This window comes from Saccostrea cucullata, unplaced genomic scaffold (genome assembly GCF_032062105.1).
Source record: "Saccostrea cucullata isolate Sc308-1 unplaced genomic scaffold, CSIRO_AGI_Scuc_v1 ctg12550, whole genome shotgun sequence".
In the NCBI taxonomy this organism is placed as follows: Eukaryota; Metazoa; Mollusca; class Bivalvia; order Ostreida; family Ostreidae; genus Saccostrea; species Saccostrea cuccullata.
Window position 1 is genome coordinate 1 of NW_026921456.1, and position 18641 is coordinate 18641.

At 33.7% G+C, this 18641-nt stretch overlaps 2 protein-coding genes and 1 long non-coding RNA gene across 3 annotated transcripts; all 3 read left to right on the forward strand.

Moving 5' to 3' along the window:
- Positions 1 to 2111: 2111 nt before the first annotated feature.
- LOC134260006 (uncharacterized) lies at positions 2112 to 3597 on the forward strand. The gene is made up of 3 exons (XR_009990445.1): positions 2112 to 2502; positions 2738 to 2841; positions 3062 to 3597. It is a non-coding gene; the product is annotated as an uncharacterized LOC134260006 (long non-coding RNA).
- A 1702-nt stretch (positions 3598 to 5299) lies between these two features.
- LOC134260005 (uncharacterized) lies at positions 5300 to 6140 on the forward strand. Its single transcript, XM_062742591.1, has 2 exons — positions 5300 to 5651; positions 5900 to 6140. Exons 1-2 carry the CDS (start codon positions 5300 to 5302, stop codon positions 5995 to 5997), a joined length of 450 nt encoding a protein of 149 aa, XP_062598575.1. The 3' UTR covers positions 5998 to 6140.
- A 3417-nt stretch (positions 6141 to 9557) lies between these two features.
- Positions 9558 to 11456, forward strand: LOC134260007 (uncharacterized). Its single transcript, XM_062742593.1, has 3 exons — positions 9558 to 9606; positions 10593 to 11028; positions 11313 to 11456. Exons 2-3 carry the CDS (start codon positions 10602 to 10604, stop codon positions 11408 to 11410), a joined length of 525 nt encoding a protein of 174 aa, XP_062598577.1. The 5' UTR covers positions 9558 to 9606; positions 10593 to 10601; the 3' UTR covers positions 11411 to 11456.
- The last annotated feature ends 7185 nt before the right edge of the window (positions 11457 to 18641 follow it).

Below are 18641 nucleotides of genomic sequence, written 5' to 3' on the forward strand. Positions count from 1 at the left end.
ATCCCAAATTAATGTTTTGTAAATTTTTAGGATGCAATGCGTAAATTTATGGAAAAACTGGAAGATGCAAAAGAGAAATGGGAGGACACTGCAACTCTGATCCAGACACGAAATAAACAGACATTGATGGAACTCCAGATGACAGATCCGTGGACTTTTGATGAGGTCAAACCAATGCGGGCATTGCATTTTTAATATTAAATCGGATATTTTTTATGACTTTTGTTGGTATTGTCTTTATATGTTATTTTGTAAAAATTCTTGGAAGTACAAGTAACTTTGTAAACAATAAAATCTCAAAATGAATTATTGTTACTTGACTTTATGAAAGCTTCCAGTTAAAATGAGAAATTTGCACCCTATTTTGTATGATACTTTAGAGCATGCACTATATCACAGGGTACCGATTTGTGTTCCAAATATGTGGATAGTGAGCAACTCTGCTTTTATTATTAGCTGATCACCTGTAAAAAATAACATAATTACAACAGATTTGAATTAGATGTGCAAACTGGAAATTTGAAAGGATCTTGGTTTCCATCCTGAGAGATTTCTCCCTTGGAGTATAATATACAGTGTATCCCTCTTGAATATTTTGCATAAGTATTTACAATGTAACTTGTCTTGAGAGTACCATTAAACAATTTGGTACAGACTTGAATTATATTATACACATTTGTTGGTGGCCTAAGGTTCATAATATGTTTATCATTTAATTTTCTATTGGAGTGAATATAGACTCCCCTCCCCCAAAATGTCTAAGTCTGTGCCTGCGAAGAATCCACGTCCAAAAATTTTTGTCCATACTACATTAATTCAATTCTGTACATGCATTACCCATGTTAGATAATCTTATTGACCTTTGGTTCCTGTGTAAATTAATTTTGAACAATACTTTGTGTTTTTAATTGTTTAAGGAGAGGACGTTCTAAGTTTTTAAGAACTTGTGTCCAATCCTTTTGTTGTAACATCAAAACAAAAGTTTTATACATTCATATATAAGAGAATAAGAAAGCAAGGATTAGTCTTATTTATATGGAAGTGCCAATAGGTAGTTGTACATTCAAGTTTGTTCAAATTCTGACTTCTGGGGATAGCTTAATGTGGCCAATGTGGACACCGCACCTCAGATCTCCAGATTTCCGCATTATTCCGCATTTTTTCCTCATTTTAATATGGAAAAAATGTGGAAAAAAATACGGAGAAAATTAACAATACGGAAAAGCAGAAAATATACGGAAATAATCCGGAAAATAAACGGAAATAATATGGAGAATTGGACTTAGTCTATTTTTCATCTGGAAAAATATTGAACTCTTAACTTAGAATATTTTTCATCCGGAAAAAATACGGAGCTCTGGACTTAGAATTTTTTCATCAAGAACAAGATGTGTTTGTGAGACACAGTAGCACCTGGCGGCAACATTAAGTTCTAAAAAGCAATTTTTAGCAAATGGGTCTCAGTCAAGGTCACACAATCATAGTTCTTGGTGTCATTTGAAAGCACTTTATTAGTGTAGTATGCATACCAAATATTAAGTCTCTATCATCTATGGTTCAAAAGTTATGGCGAAAATTCGAAAAAAGCTATATTTAGCACATAGGACACAATCAAGGTCACAAGGTCATTGATCTTGGTGTCAGTTGAAGGTGCCTAATTAGTGGAGTATGCATACCAAATATGAAGTCTCTATCTCTCACGGTTTTAAAGTTTTGGCGAAAGTTCGAAAAAGCTATTTTTAGCATAAAGGTCACAGTCAAGGTCACTGACCTTGGTGTCAGTTGAAAGTGCCTAATTAATGGAGTATGCATACCAAATATGAAGTCTCTATCTCTCACCGTTCAGAAGTTATGGTGAAAGTTCCAAAAAGCTATTTTTAGCATAAAGGTCACAGTCATGGTCACAAGGTCATTGACCTTGGTGTCAGTTGAAAGTGCCTAATTAGTGGAGTATGCATACCAAATATGAAGTCTCTATCTCTCACGGTTCAGAAGTTATGGCGAAAGTTCGAAAAAGCTATTTTTAGCATAAAGGTCACAATCAAGGTCATAAGGTCATTGACCTTGGTGTCAGTTGAAAGTGTTTTTGTTGTGGAGTATCCATACCAAATATGAAGTCTCTAAGTCTCACAGTTCAAAAGTTATGGCGAAGGTTAAAGTTGACAACAGACAAACAAACAGACAGACATACAGCTAAACAGACAGACAGGACAAAAACAATATGCGCCCCGAAAAAATTTGGGTGCATAAAAACTGTCTTGGAGTTAACAGCAGTTCTCTGTTTCTCCTGAATGTTATGTACAATTTGATCGGGATCGGAAGAATGTTTCAAAAAGTCGGGCTCAGTGATCAATTAATTTAAACAACAGACCGCCAAAATTTAACCTTGGCCTCCATGTTGCAACGTCTGCTCTGTCTAAAGGAAGAAGTTTGTTGACCAGACAGCCTGAGATCGTATTGCTGTATCAACCAAAAGATGCAGATACACGTATTTCATATGCGGTAGGTCAGTCATATTTTTTTAACGTGTGTCACTGTGATGATGAAAATAAATACTCTAGGCCTAGGACTGAGCTACCACTGGCTACGTACGTTTCAGCCAATATGCCCATGATTCAAATCTTTCAATCAGCTCATAGAATTTTATTATGGTTAACCACAATTAAAGGTGTTAATTTTGGGGAGCCATGGGGTGTAATCTCTAGCAATGATTTACCATACATTTTTTTTTTGGTAGCGTCTGTGCATGAGGAGGAGATTTCTGAAAAAGAATAAGTGCTTATTCAACTTACTGCGATTTTAACGGGCTTAAAGCTTGGTCCATGGATGGTTATGTTTGAGGTATATATATTCTTTTTTTTTCTTTTTTTATTGCTTGTTTAATTAAAAACAGTCAACTATGATTGTCATTATTATAAATAATATTTTAAACAAATTGATATTAAATTGAAGAACCCAAACTTGTGTTTATAAAAAGATTTTAAAAGGAATAAAAGCAATGAATTTAAATTTTATTAATATTGCACCATTATAATTTAAGTACTTTTTTTTTAATTGATAGGATTTGCCAATTCGACCGCAAGTGCTGCTGCAAGAAATTAAACATGCAGAGACCTTACAAATTACAAAGAACTCTGAAGAAAATTTTTATTGGACAGATGGGTGTAAAGCACAGACCTGAGATATAAATTGAATGTGAGAAATATGAATCAGGGATGGAGGTAGAAAATGGCAAATGTGATCCAGATTGATAAAAAATGTCTAAAATTTTTTCTTGTTTTGTAAATATTCAATGCTATGTCAATTGTTATTTTTTCCCCAATACCTAATAGTGTTGAACATTTCACTCCCACTTTTGCTTAAATAGAATGAATAAATTTCCATTTATTTAATATGAATATTAAAAAATGCCACATCTTTTCCATGATGAACTTGTGGCTTAAATAAGAGTTCCAGTTTTTTTTTTTCCATACATGCTCCTATTTGTTTGTCAAAGATATAAGATCCAATACATTGCTCATGAACATAATGTGTAATTTTGTTCATTCATTTATATTTTTTGTTCTCATAATGATATAATAAATTGTATATAATTTTGCACATTGTTGATGGTTTTGTAAATATTTATGTATGTATGCATCATGTAGCAGTTTTATTAGCCATTTTATAATCATGTGATTAACTCCGTATTTTCTCCAGATTTCCGTATTTCCGCATTTTATCAACCAAGTAACTACCTCCATATTTTGTATATATGGAAATGCGGAAATCTGGAGAGAATACGGAAAAAGAGTCCAAATACTCCCATCCACATTTTCTCCATATTTTGAATACGGAGAAAATCTGGAAATTTGAATCTACGAAAATCTGGAATGAATGCGGAAAATTAGTCCAAATACTCCCGTCCGCATTTTTTCCGTATTTTGAATAAGGAAAAAATGTGGAGATCTGGCAAGATTTTATATAGGAAAACATAGGGGGGTCTTAAATAATTTTTTTTCTGGAAACAGCAAAATCATGATCAGTTGAATTTTATTTTATGTAATAATGAAGCATAATGTGGTCCTTTAATATACCTTTTGTTTAAAGATCAATTTCTCTAAAAGAGACATACAGAGATATTTAATATGACATATCAAGGTTTTTTTTTATTACAGCTACTTTTATTTCAATGGGTGTATTTACAGTGGCGGATTTAAGGGGGGGCGCACCCGGCGCGCGCCCCCCCCTAAAATTGTCAAAGTTAGCGTAAATCAAATATGTCTACTTGGTAGACCTCATTTTCACCCTTCAAAATCTCTAGAATCCAGGAGCTTCCGGGGGCTTCGCCCCCTGGGCCCCCACCAGGGCTTTGGTAGACCTCATTTTAACCCTTCAAAATCTCTAGAATCCAGGAGCTTCCAGGGGCTTCGACCCCTGGGCCCCCACCGGGGCTTTGCCCTGGACCCACTGGGGGCCTTAAGGCGGCCCCCAGACCTCTTGCCTATTTTGGCGCCCCCCTAACTCCAAATCCTGGATCCGCGCCTGATTTAGACAGACATAGAAAAGGGCACAATGCACAAACTACACCTTTTTGAGAGACCTTACACTCTTATAGCCTCAACGTTTTAGTAGGACTTTATACTCTCTCTCTCCCTCTCTCATTTGTTAAGCCAATCAAGTTATGCCCCTTGATATATTAAAAAAAAATACTGAAACTAACCGAAAATAGATTTTTGGAATTTCCTCTGCAGCCTGATCAATGGAAAGGTAAATACACTTAATTTTTTTGCTTGAATTTAAAGTGAAGAAAAAATTTAGTAATCAGAAAATTCATTGTATTTTATGAAATCAAAAATAATGTGTCAAATTATTATTGTCATGTGTTGTTCAATTATAACAAAAATTCATTCTTTAAAGTTAAACGTACTTTCGTTTCCGTAACAAAGAGCGAATTGGATTACCTTATTATAGTAATTTACCCAAACTGTATATCATTAGCTGCTGAAGTGTAGCTCTCCAAAAAAAAAAAAAAAAAAAAAAAAACAAACAAACAAACAAACAAACAAACAAAAAAACATTTGGACAGACGTAGCTGCAGAACTGTAGCTCTCCGAAATTTTTTTTTTGACAGACCGGTCTGTCAAAATATTTTTTTTTTCGGATAGCTACAGTTCTGCAGCTACCACATAGCAGGAGGATAAAACTTACGCTTAACTGAAGGACCTTGGGTCACCCCAAACAGTTCACATTACCATATAATAAATATCTAATGTACACAAGTAGTCATTTTATTTCGAATAGGTAACAAAATTATAACATGCAATTTTATAATTTCTTTAGAGAGCTTCATATTAGGCTTCTGTCGACTCTTGCTCTGGATTATTTAGAGCCCAGAGTGAGGGGTGGTGTGGATAAAAGAAGGTTCCTCCTAAACTGTAGAAATTATCTGACAACCCCCAGAGAGCGTTCGATTGACGATGTTGTGGAAGTGTTCGATCTTCTAGAATCCAAAGGACTCCTCGCTCCTGGAGGTTACACGGTTCTTAGAGAACTGGTGCAAAACATAGGAGTGGATCTAGTGAGAGAAATTGACCAGACAGAGGCACAGATGGGTCTAAATCGGGGTGACGGAGCTGTACGTACAGCAATGCCTGCCGCACCAGGAAATCGTATGTAGTCACTACATTGTAGTGCATCGAATAATAATTTTGGAATTTTTAAGCATTGGGCTCAATCTTTTATAAACATATTTCTTTTCAAGTTGGTAATTACGGAAATTATATAAGGGTAAATCACTCTTACTTCGTGAAAATACATAGGGATTAGAACATACGTTATGACAAAGAAAAAAATAAGTTTAAAAAAAAGAGTTGCAGTTGTAGCTGTATCTTATAGAGATTTTTATTTGTCATTTTAGATGTGTACAATACATATAACATCAACAATATTGAGGCGAGAAACGGCATAATCTCCATCGCTAATTCCGACCACGCAACTGTTGTGCAGAACACATGAAGACAATTTCATTAAAATGAAAACATTTTCTTATTGAAGACGATTTTGAATAGAAGAAATAACAGTTAAAGGACACCAAATTGTTCATCTTTATTGAAGAACTGGTAGATTTGCCTTGCTTATAGTTTTAATTATGTGTTGCTTTTTGTCCCCCGCTTTCGCGAAAGCGAGGGGACATTAAATCTCATTCGTCTGTCCGTCTGTCCGTCTCTCCGTCTGTCTGTCTGTCTGTCTGTCAGTCTGTCCGTCCGTCACAAAAACTTTAACCTTGCCCATAACTTTTGATTTAGTAGAGCTATGACTTTCATATTTCACATGTGTATTTCTTGTGACAAGACCTTTCTTTGGGTACCACTAAATTTGACCTTTTGACCTTGACCTTGGAGTTTGACCCACTTTTACACAAAAATTTCAAACTTTTACTTTGGTCGTAACTTTTGAATAGTAGGTACTAGGACTTAAATATTTCATATATGTATTGTTTGAAGCAAGACCTTTCATTGGATACCAACAGCTTTCGACCTTTTGACCTTGACCTTGGAGATTTATGTACTTATGAAAAAACTTTAACTTTGACCAAAACTTTTGAATGGTAGGGGCTATTGCTTTCATACTTCACATATGTAATTCTTGTTAGAAGACCTTTCATTAAATACCAAGAACTTTGATCCTTTGACCTTGGAGTTTGACCTACTTTTTAAAAACTATAACCTTGGTTACAACTTTTGAACGATGGATACTGGAACTTTCATATTTCACATATGCATTTTTTTTTTTTTTTGGCAAGACCTTTCATTGGATACCAAGAATTTTGACCTTTTGACCTTGACCTTGGAGATTTGTGTACTTACGAAAAAACTTTAACCTTGACCAAAACTTTTGAATGGTAGGGGCTAGGGCTTTCATACTTCACATATGTAATCCTTGTGAAAAGACCTTTCATTAAATACCAAGAACTTTGATCCTTTGACCTTGACCTTGGAGTTTGACCTACTTTTCAAAAACTTTTACCTTGGCCACAACTTTGGAACAGTAGATACTGGGACTTTCATATTTCACATATGCTTTCTTTTTGGCAAGACCTTTCATTTGATACCAACAACCTTGACCTTTTGACTTTGACCTTGGACATTTTGTACTAATAAAAAACTTAAATCTTGACTACTGAGTATAACTTTTGAATGGTAAGGACTAGGACTTTCATACTTCAGATATGTAATCCTTATGAGAAGACTTTACATTGGATACCAAGAACTTTAACCCTTTGACCTTGACCTTGAGTTCAGTGATGATTTCTATATAAATGACATATGATAGGGTGTTCATATTACACACAATACGTCATAAAAAATGATATCTCGCCCACAATGACACCGAAAGCGGGGGACCACAATTCCTTGAATTTGCTTGTTGTTTTGGGTACAGAAGATTGTACTATCATCATCAGCATGACCAATAATCATTATTGACTTTAATATACAATGTTCTAATGTTCATATACGTATGTGTAAACTGTAAGAAGAAGTATACATTGAGCAATAAATGATTTTGTCTTAATAAATGTGTACATATTTTACTCTATGTTGCAATACTTTTATAACGAAGAATTACATTTTAAGAGTGCATGTAAGCTGATCACTAATTTTGAAGCATCATTGGTAGTATGCTGCTTTAGTACGCGTAAACTATGTGATGAGGAATTGATATACTTCAAAAATTGCATTGCCTGAAATAAAATATTAATTTGATCTTTGATAATACCCAGTACTAGCATTAGTAGTACATGTATATCTATGAGGATCTTTTTTCCTACAAGGGAATCTAAGTGCTCTTACTTTTTCGAGAAATATTTAACAAAAAATACATGTATAGGTCATCTTATCTTCGTACTTAAAATGAATCTCATATCCCCCCCCCCCCAAAATGTGTTTTTTGACATTATGTTTATTGCCCTAATGGAACATTTTGTGAGTGTCTGTAGGATTTGCAGCTGCCTTGGAATATATATGCCCCAAAAGCTCTTCCAACACAATCAGTAACATAGATCAGAGGCGAAGTCAAGTAGGGGAGGGGGCAAAAATTCCAAGAAAGACGTACGAAGAAAGTTGTTAAACGCTTAATATCAAGCCCTAGTCGAAATAAAAGAGAACCCAATCTATACAAATCAAAAACAGGGAAAAAACCGGACCTCTGAAACATCAGAGGTGGGATCAGGTGTTTTGGAGGAGTGAGCATCCCCTGTCGACCTGTCACACCCGCCGTATGCTCCTTGTCCTAATTGGGAAGTATTGAAAAATCCGTCTAAATTTCTGTGTGTAAATAATGGTCTAACCATTAGTATCAAAAAAGTCAGTCAATATTATGATTGAAAGATAGATTGCATTTGCTGACACGGTCATCGTATTGACCATAGAATTACGAAATGAGACTGTTGATATTCTTGTTTCATCAACTTGTTTGTCAATAAATTACTTCGTTTTAGAATTTGTTCTTGTGAATCAGCTGAGACTGATATAAAAAACCCCATATGCAGATGATAAGGGCATATATTGCTGCACATGCTCGCCATGACAGGATTCCTGAGTCAACACGCTGACATTGAACAAACGGCAAAATGTTGACTCAGGACCCCTTGTACTATGAGGAAGATTGCTGCATAGGTAAGTGAAGTTGACGATTAAAACTGCGTAAAATCATCACTTTTAAAAAAAAAAAAAAAAAAAAAAAAAAAAAAAAAAAAGACGTGACATTAAAGTCTTTTTCTGGGAAAAAAATATTCAATATGAATCAGAGATTTGTCAGACTCTTTGGTATCTTTTATTTCCAGCTCATTCATAGTCGATACATCTAAACGTCGAGTTGAAGGCCATAGCATTTGAGTGTTTTCTTCTTCAAGTTGATGACATAATTCATCACAGATACGTGTAGGCTTATGTCAAAATAATTCCTACATTTAGGAAAATAAAATGTCGGGGGCACAGACATAAAACATTATATAGTTATACTATCTAAAAGTGGAGGGAGCGGGGACTAGTAGACTAAGTTACTACTCCAACTATCCTCCCTCCCCCACATTAATGTGTACACCATAGGCACCTGACGAATGGATTGTGTACCCCCACCCCCAACCCCCGGCTTCTGCATGAGAATTTTTATTAGGCTCTTATTTTATGAGATTTAAGCAAGTATAAAATAGAAAGAATTTGGCAATAAATTGAAGATTAAATGAACTTTTTAAAGTGCGTGAAAATGCGTGATTGCGGGGAAACGGTACATGTGTGATTTTGGGTTAGAAATGTGTTAAAATGTGTGACTGCGAGGAAGGGGGTTAAAAATACATGATTTCATAGTCTGTTATTCTTATATTTCGATATTTGATATCATTTTCCGCTTTCGTAAAGATTTAAAGATAAGTCTTATACGGTATGTATTTATATACACAGTACATAAATAAATATAAATGGGGGTGCACCATCCATTCGTCAAACACAGCTGTTGAAGATCGAATTTAAAATTATCATAGGTGGATTTTCCCCAGTTAAAAATAGTACATGTATCATATTTGCATGGACGCCATTGAATAGATCTTTTGAACAAAGACGTGAATAAGTAAGTATAATTTTCTATTTACAAACAATAATTAAATTTCAGTTTATCAACTTATCAGTCCTATACTTACTGAAACAAAATTTAAAGTACAATCCAATCAAACCCTAAAAATGTAAATAAATAATGTTTGCTTTTACTTTCGTTTTGTTCTTATTTTTTCAGTAACAAAGCATGTTCTTTTTGAAAGAACATTTTGTGAATGGAAAACATTTTGATAAGAACTATACATATTTATCGACTTTTTCAATGAAAGCAGGGTATATAATCAGAATCGGTTGGTTGCAGGATTTTCACATCAATATTATGGGGGGGGGGGGCTAAAACTATTGAAACTGGATTGTTACCACTTGCATATCTGACTATAGATCAATATACTCAGCATTTCAAGAAGTCATATGTTTTGAAAGGCATATGTTACACAGAAATATAAATTCAAAAAGTGATACAAGTGAAATTTCTGTTCAATTAATACATAGCAATTTAAAATCTACAGGATTCATCAATAAATTTATGCATAGCAGCAAAATGTATGTACGTATTAGTTTGTAAAGGTAAATTTACATCACCACATAATAACACTAGTATCAGATACATTTTGTTTGTAAACATCTCAGATACATGTAGCAAAGCTTGTGCTATATGTTTTCCGAAGTAAAAAGTATCTCAAATTTGACGAAATTCCACCAGAATTGAGAAAATTGGGAAAACAGTCTATTTGCACCCTCTTGTGGCCTCCATGTACGCTTTGAAATAAAATAAGTCACAAATGGTTTTAAAACAAGCATTAATTTTTAAAATTCTTAACTTCAAACTTTCACAGGTTTAACTGTGTTCTTATTTTTACATCAAATAAGGGCCCAGATCCAGCGATTACCATACCTTGTCATTTAATGTTCACGTTCACTATACGAGTACTTATTCTTTTACTTCACAAACTGGTTCAGAAATGGGAATTATAACAGAAATCAAACATATTTTATTTTCAGTAATCAACAATGCCTGTAGACAAAGAGAAAATGAAAGAACTCCACATTAATCTCATATCATCCATAGCCTTAGACTATCTCGACCCCTCAGTTAATAGTGGATACGACCACCAGAGGTTTTTGTTGAACTGCAGACGGTATCTGAAAACACCACGAGAACAATCTATAAGAGATGTTGTCAAAGTATTGGATTGTTTTGAACAGAAAGGTCTGATGTCTCCAGGAAACTATAAAGTCTTAAAAGATGTGGTAAAAGACATAAATGTACAAATTGTTGAACTAATAAAAGACACAGAAAGACAGATGGGCATTTCTGGGTGTGAAGGAGACTTTGAGAGTGATGATGAAAAATCAAACGACAGTAAACGCAGAAAAGACAAGGACAACAAAGCGTCTCAGGGTGGAAAAGAATCTTTTAAAACAGACGGCGTCTCACGTAAGATATACTGTAAAATCAAAAAAAATTTGCGGTGACAAATTTTCGAGATTTAAGAAAAAATTATTGATATGTGGGGATTTGATTTCATTCATGAAGAAGTGTTGAATAATTATGCATTAATTTACATTTCTTGGTTGTAATGAATTCATGGGTCGCTCCATACCTCGAAAACAACGAAAATTAAGCCTCAGGAAAATGAGTGATTTAACAGTAGTCTTTTTTTCACTGAAAACTCTTCACTTCTCATCAATATCAGCAATCTAACTTGTTTACAATTTCAGATGTTTACAACACATACAATTTTGGGAACATCAACGCAGGAGGAGGAATAATTGCCTTCGGGAATACAGGAAATGCAAAGATTAAACAGACGAAATGAAATATATTTTAACATTTGTAAATTTACAAAGAAGATTATCAAACTAACAGATCCTGTCTATTCCAATGTTTTATTACCAGTGCATTAGATAACCAGGATAACTCAGGGTCATTGTTTGAGTCTCTCCAGTTTTATTTTATAAAATCCTTTTTCAATTCAATAAACCAGGCCCCAAGACCACCAGCTGAGAACAGACTTAAGTCAAAATTTTGATTTTTAGCTCTACTGGTCAGAGACCAGAAGAGCTTATGCGATAGTAATGCGTCCGTCGTCCGTCCGTCTGTCTGTCTGTCTGTAAACAATTTTTCAAAATGCTACTCCTCCTACAGTTTTGGTCCGATTTCAATATAACCTGGCACACAAATAGACTACACCAAGATACATAATTTTGTGCATCGGTTTATGATTTCGAAGAATGGTGTTGCCGTGGTTACTAAAAATAGAAATTTCTGTGAAATTCTTTCGAAATGCTACTCCTCCTACAGTTTTGGTCCGATTTCAGTATAACTTGGCACACAAGTAGACTACACTAAGATACATGAATCTGTGCATCGGTTTTTGATTTCGATGAATGGTGTTGCCGTGGTTACTAAAAATAGAAATTTCTGTGAAATTCTTTCGAAATGCTACTCCTCCCACAGTTTTGGTCCAATTTCAATATTACTTGGCACACAAGTAGAATACACTAAGATACATAATTCTGTGCATGGGTTTTTGATTTCGATTAACAGTGTTGCCGTGGTTACTAAAAATAGAAATTTCTGTTAAATTCTTTCTAAATGCTACTCCTCCCACAGTTTTGGTCCAATTTCAATATTACTTGGCACACAAGTAGACTACACTAAGATTCATAACTCTGTGCATTAGTTTTCGCTTTCGATGAACGGTGTTGCCATGGTTACTAAAAATAGAAATTTCTGAGAAATTCTTTTAAAATGCTACTCCTCGTACAGTTTTGGTCCGATTACAATATAATTTGGCACACAAGTAGACTATATACTAAGATACATAATTCTGTGCATCGGTTTTTAGCTCTACTGGTCAGAGACCAGAAGAGCTTATGCAATAGTAAGGTGTCTGTCGTCCGTCCGTCTGTCTGTCTGTCTGTCTGTAAACAATTTTTCAAAATGCTACTCCTCCTACAGTTTTGGTCTGATTTCAATGTAACTTGGCACACAAGTAGACTACACTAAGACACATAATTCTGTGCATCGGTTTTTGATTTCGATGAATGGTGTTGCCGTGGTTACTAAAAATAGAATTTTCTGTGAAATTCCTTTAAAACACTACTCCTTCTACAGTTTTGGTCTGATTTCAATTTAACTTGGCACACAAGTAGACTACACTAAGATACATTAAATAGTGCATCGGTTTTTGATTTTGATGAATGATGTTGCCATTAGTACTAAAAATAGAAATGTCCGTGAAATTCCTTTAAAACATCACTCCTTCTACAGTTTTGGTCTGAATGCAATGGCTTCTTTTCTTATCCTTTGTTATAAGTACAAACCAGTAGAGCTACAGTCTCGACAGAGACTTCTGGTTAATTAGTATCTTGAGTTTTATTCAATGTATTTGCTTAAAATTTGCAATTTTGTTTAACATTTAAAATCAGATGTATGATGAAAATTTTGTTCGATTATTAAAACTTTTTCATAAGTTACACTAATTTGAAATTTTCACTTAAATCTGATCTTGGAGCCAGTTCTTTCCTTAATTTAAAAAAATGAAAAATTGGGTATGTGTGAGGATTTGTTTCAAGATTTTGAGGAATAATTAAGTTCCTTAACACAATTATGCATTTTACAATAGTAAAGTATACTTTATGCTGTATATCAATGTAACAATTTTATGCTGTATGTAACGTAACAAAAACCATTGTATATGTGTGTGTTTAGTGTAAATGCCTCTCTTATATGTATGAATGTTGATGATGGAAATGGTACATGTGATCGATCATTTCTAGTATTACTTTCTGATCAAATAATATTACTATTTTAGAGTATAATTGTAAGTAAATAGGCGTTTTGGAAATCTGAATACTAGTATTTGTTTTGAAAATGTTTTGTATTCTGAAAATTATACATGTAATAAGAATTATAATTAATTTATTCCTTAGTTTTAGTTTGTTTGGAAAAAAATTCCATGTTTTAGTTTGCACTTGTTATAAACATGGTTGCTGTTTGTATATGTGTGAAAGCTGAGATTCTAAATTGAAGAACAGAGATAAAAAGAAATGATTGAAACTCAATAAAATAAATTAAAAAATTAAGTTTTTTTCTTTGGGTTGTTTGTTTGTAATTGCAAAATGGTAGAATCACACCTTGCTAGGCTTGAAATATTCAAAGGGAACTACATGTATATAAATATTCTTTCTCAAAGGGAACTATAGAAATATTCTTTCCTTTGAGTAGACAGTCAAACATTGCTATTTCGAATTTGATGAGGCCAAGAAAATACTTAGAGATTCTGATGATTTAAGATACTATATTATTGAGAATAACCCGGCAAATAGGGCGACAGCTGGGATGTAAAATTATAAAATCTTGTTTTTTTTTTGATGATGGACTTGTATTTTTCTTATTCATTCTTACATAACGTAAGGAAAAATTGCCAAGTTCTCCATACACAAACCCTTAACATAAGTTGCTTTTTAAAAGTTGGGCTAGCTGATCCAGGACTGGAAACGACAAATTTGAAAAAAATATTCTCATTGGTTCGTTTATAATTACCCGTTACTTTATTTGTAAGCATAAGTTCACTTTTAAAACGGACTTATGTCAAGATTGTGTGTGGAGTTCCAAAATCACAAAACCTACAATCAAGGAGTTTTAACCCAGGCTGACAAAATGGAAATATGCAACTTATAATTACCCGATTTTATTAATATCACATGTATACATGTCAGATTCGCATACATCTAACTTTCAGAAACAAGGACTGCATTAGCAATAGCTTGTTCGGTACCGACTAGTGTAATCTGGTTCCCCTTAAAAATTGAAATTCCCAGCTTCCGTCAAAAATTCATAAAAGCAGAAGAATGCAAACTTGATCTATATTTCATTATTTTAGGTTAACTTACATACCGAAAATAAGCTCTATATCGAAAACGTTAAGAAAAATGCGGTAAAACCAAAACCCTGAAAAATTAAATGGCCATAATCAAATCACTGAAGCAAATTACTGATTCAATTATAAGAAATACAATTGTGAAATATGAAAGCCCTAGCACCACCTGTTCAAAAGTTATGACCAAGAATTAAGTTTTTGAAAGGTAGGTCAAACTCCAAGGTCAAAGGGTCAGTGTTGGTGGTTTATTAAGAAAGATCTTGTCAGGGGGTCAAAGTTTTTGATAGTAAGTCAAACTAAAATGCCAAGTCCAAAGGTTCAAAGTTCTTGGTATCAAATGAAAGTTTTTCTCACAAGGATTACATATGTGAAATTTTAAAAGCCTTGGCCCTGATCGTTCAAAAGTTATGGCCAAGGTTCAAGGTTTTAAAAAGTAGGTCAAAATCCAAGGTCAAAGGGTCCAAATTCTTGATATCCAATAAAAGTTCTTTTCACAAGGATTAAATATTTGAAATATGAAAGCCCTAGCCCTGACCCTTCAAAGTTATGGTCAATGTTTGTTTTTTAAAAGTAAGTCAAACTCTAAGGTCAAAGTCAAAGGGTCAAAGTTCTTTGATGTTCAATGAAAAGTCTTCTCACAAGGATTATTTATGTGAAGTATGAAAGCCCTAGCCTTTACCATGAAAAACATGGCCCAGGTTAATCTTTTTTTAAAAGTAGGCCAAACTCCAAGGTCCAGATCAGAGAGTCTTACTTTAAGTTCTTGATATCCGATGAAAGGTCTTGTCACAAGGATTAAATATTTAAAGTATGAAAGCCTTAGCCCTAACCCTTCAAAAGTTATGGCCAAATTAATTTTTTTAAAAGTAGGTCAAACTCCAAGGTCAAGGTCAGAGGGTCAAAGTTCTTGGCATCTAATGAAAGGTCTTCTCACAAGGATTACATATGTATAGTATGAAAGCCCTAGCTCTTACCATTTTTAAGTCATTGCCAATGTTAAAGATTTTGCATAAGTACAGAAATCTGTGAATACACATGTGAAATATGAAAGTCATAGCTCCACTAAATCAAAAGTTGTGGGCAAGGTTAAAGCTTTTGTGACGGATGGACGGACAGACTGACGGACGGAGAGACGGACAGACGAATGAGATTTAATGTCCCCTCGCTTTCGCGGGAGCAGAAGACAAAAATTACAATTGTTTTGGGGAAAAAAGAAAAGAAAAAATATGACAGCATATATTTTTCAAATCAATGTTTAGATAGACAATATTTCTCAAAAATGTTTGATCGATCTCGGCCGTAAATTCTTTTGTAAAACAGGGTCCCTGCACCCGGTAGAGTACAGTACTGTAGGGTTAATGGATATGTCCCTCAATATATAGTTACATTTGATGACCGTGTACAGGAATTTAGGGTTCATTGACCCCTCCCCCAATGAATTATTTCCTTGTACGGACTCAGGTACAAAGGAGTAATAATCATTTAATTATTCAAGTCATAAGCGAATCAAATATTCAATTATCTTTTTATACCATGCGGAACAGACTTCTTATAAGTATCAATAAGTATGTATAATTAATCACAGGCAAACCAAGATACATTGAATGAATTTAAATATTATTTTATTCTGGAATGAATGAAATAGCTACCCCAGGTTTATAGATATAAATTGGGTTACAACAATTTAGGACAGTTGACGCTTTTTAAACAACGTAATGGTATATTCATGATAATAAGGGTAAACTGTTCCAACACAGTTAGTACTGTAAGGATATTATACTCATTTCTTTTTATCTATTTATTTATTTTTAAGTTAGAAAAAAGAAAAAAAATGATTTTAAATTGAACAAAAATTGGATGTTACATAAGGCTGACCAATATTAATTTGTTATGCTGGTAACTGGAACTTTAGCAACAACGTTCTATCATATAACTTTTAATATTTCCGATCAAATGTTACAGTATATTATATATCATATCACTGACTAAATTGAATTTGATACACATAAGATTATAATCTATTACAGAATTAAAGACGGGCGTTTTTGTGACTTTTGGTGAACAATCATGCCCGTGGATAAAAAGAAAATGAAAGACCTCCACATCAATCTCATATCATCCATAGCCCTAGACCACAGGAGCCAGTAACATGCTAAATTTGAATTTACGTAATGACTATACATATACAAAACGTATAGTCGTAATGACTATACATATACAATTCAAATTTAGCATGTTACTGGCCCCTGTGCCCTAGACTACCTCCATCATTGCGTTAATAATAGACAGTTTTTGTTGAACTGCAGACGGCATCTGATGACACCCTACGAACGATCTATAAAAGAGGTTTTCAAGATACTGGACTGTTTTGAACAGAAAGGTCTCATGTCTCCAGGAAACTATCCTAAAAGATGTGGTAAAAGACGTAAATGTACAAATTGTTGAACTGATAGAACACAGAGAAGAAGAGATGGGCATTTGAGGATGTGAAGGAAAATTAGAGACTGATGATGAGCAATCAGACGACAGTAAGCGCAGAAAAGACAAGGACAACAAAGAGTCTCACGGTGGAAAAGGGGCCTATCGAATAGACGGTACCTCATATAAGATCTTATTGGAAAAATAATCTACCCACAAAAACACAAAAAATAACAACAATCTAAATTGATAACAATTTTTAATTCCGTGTCCAAAGGGAATGTCATACTAAAATAGACGAATAAAATAAAAACAATTTTAACTTTACAGAAAAGAATATTAGAATTACAGATGTGGTCTATTTCAATGCTTCTGCTATTGGCATATTTGAAAATACTGAGTAAATGAACCATCATCGCCCATTAAGTCCCTCCAGTTTTATAATTTATTTAAATTTATTCGTATTCACTATTCAGTCAAAAAGTTCTTTCTATAATGTGAAAAAGGCTGAAAACTTAGGTATTTATGAGGATTTGTTTACAATTTTTAAGATCAATTTTCCTTTACACCGTTGTGTATGTAATTCATATTAAACAATTATTAATATCGTAAACTTAGTTAATTATTCAAACCGTATGCAAAAATTTCAACTGTGTATGAGTATACTAGTATCTGTATGTTTTGAGATAATTCTCTTTGATTGTAAATAAATATGAATTCTTAACATGAGATTTAATTTTACTACTTCCATATATCTATAACTTTGTACTCAGATTAATTAATTATACCGGTATCTTATTTGAAATGATAAATTGTACGTAGATATGTTCTTTGGAAGTCTGTTTTGGGGTCAGAAGTTTTGTTTTCTGAAAATTAAAATTATTATAATTATTATTTTCAATAATTTAATCTTCAGTTTTAGTGTGTACATATTTTTTTTGTTTGAGGGTCCAGGCTTCTTGGCGCAGTTGGCAGCTGCTTTTTCGGTGGGGATGGAACTCGTGGATTAAATTAATATCTTGTCATTGGCAATTTGCAAAATTATTTTATTTATGAACATTCTGATTATACGCACATGTACTCTCAAGCTGATATCAAATGATGCTTGAGTTTCTGATTGACAATGCATGTATTTACATGTTTGTGGTTTTTGGAGACCAAGTCATCCAACAATCTATTGGAAACCCCATGGGTACCTATTGCGTCAGTTATTTGCAGACCTATTTTTGTGTTCATATAAAGCAGAGTTTGTTCAAAAACTTATAGGTGAAAAGAAGAAAACACTTGATCTGGCTTTCAACTCGACATTTAGATATAGTATATCGACGATGTACTATCAATTAACAATTGTATCTGATGTTGATACGATACATCCCGGTGAGCTTGAAATAAAAAATTATCAGAGAGTTTGACGCATTTGTTTCCTGTTTGAATATTTTACTAAAAAAAGGCGTTGATTGTAATATACGTCCATTTCTATTTCCAAATCTGAATTCTCAATTTTGTTTCAAAATGAAATGGAAATACACAATGTCATGTATAAGTGATCACTGTCTAGTTTGTTGGGTATGCCAGGGACATCAACTATAGTTGGAAACGTGGGATTACTTATGCATGCAAATTATCCCAAGTTTCCACTATCGTTGATACCCAGGCAGTCAGTGGTTCTTTAAATAAAAATAAAAACCATGAAAAAAGATAAACGTCATGAATTTAACTTTTTCAATCGTCAGGCTTCTTTCTT

Coding starts and splice junctions, on each gene's coding strand:
- LOC134260005 (XM_062742591.1), top strand. CDS start 5,300: ATGCAATTTTATAATTTCTTTAGAGAGCTTCATATTAGGCTTCTGTCG. Junction 5,652..5,899: donor GCCTGCCGCACCAGGAAATC/GTATGTAGTCAC, acceptor TTGTCATTTTAG/ATGTGTACAATACATATAAC.
- LOC134260007 (XM_062742593.1), top strand. CDS start 10,602: ATGCCTGTAGACAAAGAGAAAATGAAAGAACTCCACATTAATCTCATA. Junction 11,029..11,312: donor TAAAACAGACGGCGTCTCAC/GTAAGATATACT, acceptor TTACAATTTCAG/ATGTTTACAACACATACAAT.